This window comes from Trametes versicolor (genome assembly GCF_000271585.1).
Source record: "Trametes versicolor FP-101664 SS1 unplaced genomic scaffold TRAVEscaffold_35, whole genome shotgun sequence".
In the NCBI taxonomy this organism is placed as follows: Eukaryota; Fungi; Basidiomycota; class Agaricomycetes; order Polyporales; family Polyporaceae; genus Trametes; species Trametes versicolor.
In genome coordinates this window covers 1-3,679 of record NW_007360355.1, presented here as the reverse complement: position 1 = coordinate 3,679, position 3,679 = coordinate 1, and the positions used below count along the sequence as shown (strand labels likewise).

The 3,679-nt window shown below is 56.8% G+C and overlaps 1 protein-coding gene across 1 annotated transcript; it reads left to right on the top strand.

Annotated features, from left to right (window-relative positions):
• Positions 1 to 699: 699 nt before the first annotated feature.
• Positions 700 to 3,542, top strand: TRAVEDRAFT_25103 (uncharacterized protein; the record flags this gene model as incomplete). Its single annotated transcript, XM_008047541.1, has 6 exons — positions 700 to 1,160; positions 1,210 to 1,573; positions 1,622 to 2,831; positions 2,881 to 3,207; positions 3,257 to 3,364; positions 3,412 to 3,542. Coding segments are annotated over 6 exons (2,601 nt in total), but the record flags the coding sequence as incomplete, so codon positions are not given.
• Positions 3,543 to 3,679: the final 137 nt, after the last annotated feature.

Genomic DNA, 3,679 nt, shown 5'->3' with positions numbered 1-3,679 from the left:
CAAACGGTTGCTCAACTACAATACCCTGTTTTTCCATCTCAGGGCAGTTGGACATGACAACTGGAAGGTAAGCACCATATATTCTGTATCTCTTCAGATATTGACCAAATATACTAGATACCTGCTGCTGCTGCTCTCCCTCCTATCCCAGAAGACCCTTCTGCCCCTGCCACCCCAGTTGTAAGTTTGTAATCCTGTAAATATTCACAGCACTCAAATATTCTATAGCCTTCGAGACCTGCCTCCCCCAGGAGCCCTGCCTCCCCCATGGATGTTGCGCGGAGCCCAGGGCAGCACTCAAATGTGTCTGGGATGTCTTTGGACCCCCCTCCTTCTCCACAGGGTGAGGCGCAGGCTTCAGAGGTGAGTATAGATTTAATATGTCCCTTACACATTGCTTATTATTATTTCCAGCTCTATGATGTCCCGGACGGCACACTCGCCACCTGGGGCTATCAGATCAATGGCCGGCTAGAAGCCTTGATCTGCATGAGCTGCAAGTCAGTAGTCACCCCTACCGCTGCCATCAACCATCACCACGTGCACGAGGAAGCCCGCGTGGCTGTCAACAAGACTGTCCTGGAGGACATCGTGCGCCAGGGGTTTGTCAAGTCTGGATGGCCTTCTATCAACCCTGGAGACCTGGAGTACGAGGGGCTGGAGCGTAAGTGGGGTGTGGAGTGCCCACAGTGCCCTGCCATGTATACCCATGGTCAAGGGGTTGTTAAACATGTGTGGAAGGTTCACCATGAGAGGATTGTCGCTGAAGGCCTCCGTACTGGCTGGATGCAACGCCTCAGTCAACATGACGCAACCCACCATGGCTGGCTCTCCTGTGTCCCCCGCTCCGCCCAGCTCACCTCCCCCTCTGCCAACTACCTCACTGCCCTGCGCAAGGAGCTCGACGCCCGCCCGCCTATCCCTGCCACGGAACGGGACCACCGCCACATCAGCCCCTGGCATGCCACCACCCGCTGGATGGAGTACATAGATGGTAGGGACCCGCAGGAGATGCTTAATCTCATCAAGCCTCCTGAAGAAGGCCAGCCCTTCTTCTACCTCATCGCCTGCGTCCGCAACTACGTGGAGAGGGCGTATGACTTGATTGCCACCACCAGTGATGTGTGCCTCCAAATCCTGCACACGGACACGGACACCAGGTAAGTCTACATTCTCTTTGCTAGCCAGTCCGCTTATATTGTCCTTCAGCGACTTCAACCACCAGCCGTTTGCGCGGCATCAAGCAGAGGGTACGCTGCGTGCCTACGAGCGTCTCGTGGTGCAACTGCTGCTCTTCCTGCTGCGGGCTGGGCAAGACATGGACCTGCCACTAGACGTGAAGGCCGCACTTCAAGCCCTACACCGTGGCCTGCAAGGTGACATGGATGATGCTGGTCAGGCCATCCATTCACTCCTGCTTGCGCTGTGGATGCGCGAGTGGACCCCCACAGTGGACAACCTCTTCCCGGACCCCACCGTCTGCTTCGTGATCCACACGCAGGTGAACAAGGATGGGAGTTTGAAGAAGCCGGATAGCGTGACGGGGATATTCGCCAAGCTCGTGTATGACATGGTGAGTGATTGTGTGCTGCTTCATTCAATCTACTCTGACCATTTCTAGCGCTTGACATTCCTGTATGAGTGCCACCAGCGCCTCTCGCGGGAAGATCACCCTGCCACCCTCACGCAGTCTGCACATGACTTGCGCCCATGGTTCACCGTGGGGCGTGAGTCTACCTTCCACTCACTCAAGTCCTTGCAGCACCGCGCGTCCAGCATCACCATGTCCACGCAGAACGAGCCCAACATGGTGTGGAAGGACGGAACCAACTTCTCCACCCTCATCTATCTAGGTGAGGAGCTTTCCCTCCAGGCCCTACGCGAGTGCCAGGGCGCTTTGGAGGATGCAACGAAGACGCTTCTCGAGGACACCCTGCTGTTTGGCCACCACTTCCCCATCGACATTGCCGCGCTGCAGGATGACATGGGCAACAAGAAGGCAGGCTACTCGCTCTTCGCAGACCGCCGTAACCAGGATGCGCTGGGCCCAACGGACCAGCTTGCAGACTACATCCTTCGGACCCCTGCGCTGCGGAAGCGCTTCGTGATCAAGATTGTGGATGGCAAGGTCATCTGGAACACCGTGGAGCTGTCTATCTGGCTGTCTGGGTTCACTCGCCTCAACCTTCTCTGTCTCATCCAGGCTGAGATGAACTGTGGTGCGCCTGGTCGTACTACGGAACTCACTGCCATGCCTACTGCCAACACTCCTGCCGGCATGCTCCGCGCCCTGCGCATCATTGGGGAGTACATCGTGCTCATGCGGACGTACCACAAGATGCGCGCTGCCTCTGGTCTGGACCGTGTCATTCCCCATGCCCTGAACGCGGCGCTCGCAGCCGTGTTCATCTACAAGGAGGCAATCTGCCGCCCCTTTGCGCAGCTCTGCGTGAGCGTGCTCTTCCCAGGCAACCAGAAGGTGAAGTCGCTCTATCAGGACTTCTTGTTTGTCAACTATGACAGGCCCTTCGATGGGGAAGACATCACCAAAGAGATGAGGCTCTGGACGCAGGCCTATCTGGGTATTGAGCTTGGCATCTCCAAGTGGCGCCAGTGCTCTACCCCCTTCCGCCGCAAGCATGCTGGCCTGGAGGAGATGTGGCTGGAGGACCAGGACACGGTGGACTCTGCGCAGGCTGGGCACTCGCACAGTGTGGACACTACCCGCTATGGTGTCACCAACTGGTCTGCAACTGGCCTGGCAGAAGACTACATTGGGCCGTTCCTCAAGACTTCTGTGCTCTGGCAGAAGGTTCTTGGCCTGGTGCCAGGTAAGTTTCTTCTGCTGTCTCAAATATTCTGGCTTACCCAAGTTTACAGGCGGGAACCGTCTCTCTCTGGAGGATGCTGCACGTGTCAACTTCAAGCCTGAGCCTGCCCGCCTCCCCATTGCTGCTCCAGCTGGGTTGGATGTACAGGCCATGGTGCAGGCTGCCGTGCAGGCTGTCCGGGACGAGCTAGAGCCCAGACTCACTGCTATTGAGCAGCGCATTCAAGACACATCTGCCTCAACCAAGCAAGAGTTGCAGGGGATGTTTGCGGACCTCAAGACCTTCCTGGCTGGTGCCAGTGTTCCTGGACCCATGGCTGGCCCCTCCGCTCAGGTACAAGCACCTGCACCTAGGCTTCCACGCTCCCCCAGCCCTGGTAAGCCATTATTTATTTATCTGAGCACATTGCCTTATATTCTGTGCAGAAGACCGCACAGAAGGCATGTACCGTGACGACGTGTTGCCTGCCCCAGCCCCTGCCCATGTTGCTCCCATTCCACGTGCCCAGGTCCCTGTTCCGCTGCCAAAGCCAGGTGAGTTGTATTCTGCTTTCAATCAGCATAGTCTGACTCTTGTACAGCACCCATTCCCACTGAGGCTGAGGCCTTGGATGCGCTGCGTGAAGTGCTGCTCAAGCCTGAAGCAAAGTGGTCAAATGAAGGCCAGAAGCTTGCGGTTATGGCTGGGCTGCAGTGGAAGCAGGACCTCATCGTTGCGCTTCCTACTGGCTTAGGCTTAGGGTTAGGGTTAGGGTTAGGGTTAGGGTTAGGGTTAGGGTTAGGGTTAGGGTTAGGGTTAGGGTTAGGGTTAGGGTTAGGGTTAGGGTTAGGGTTAGGGTTAGGGTTAGG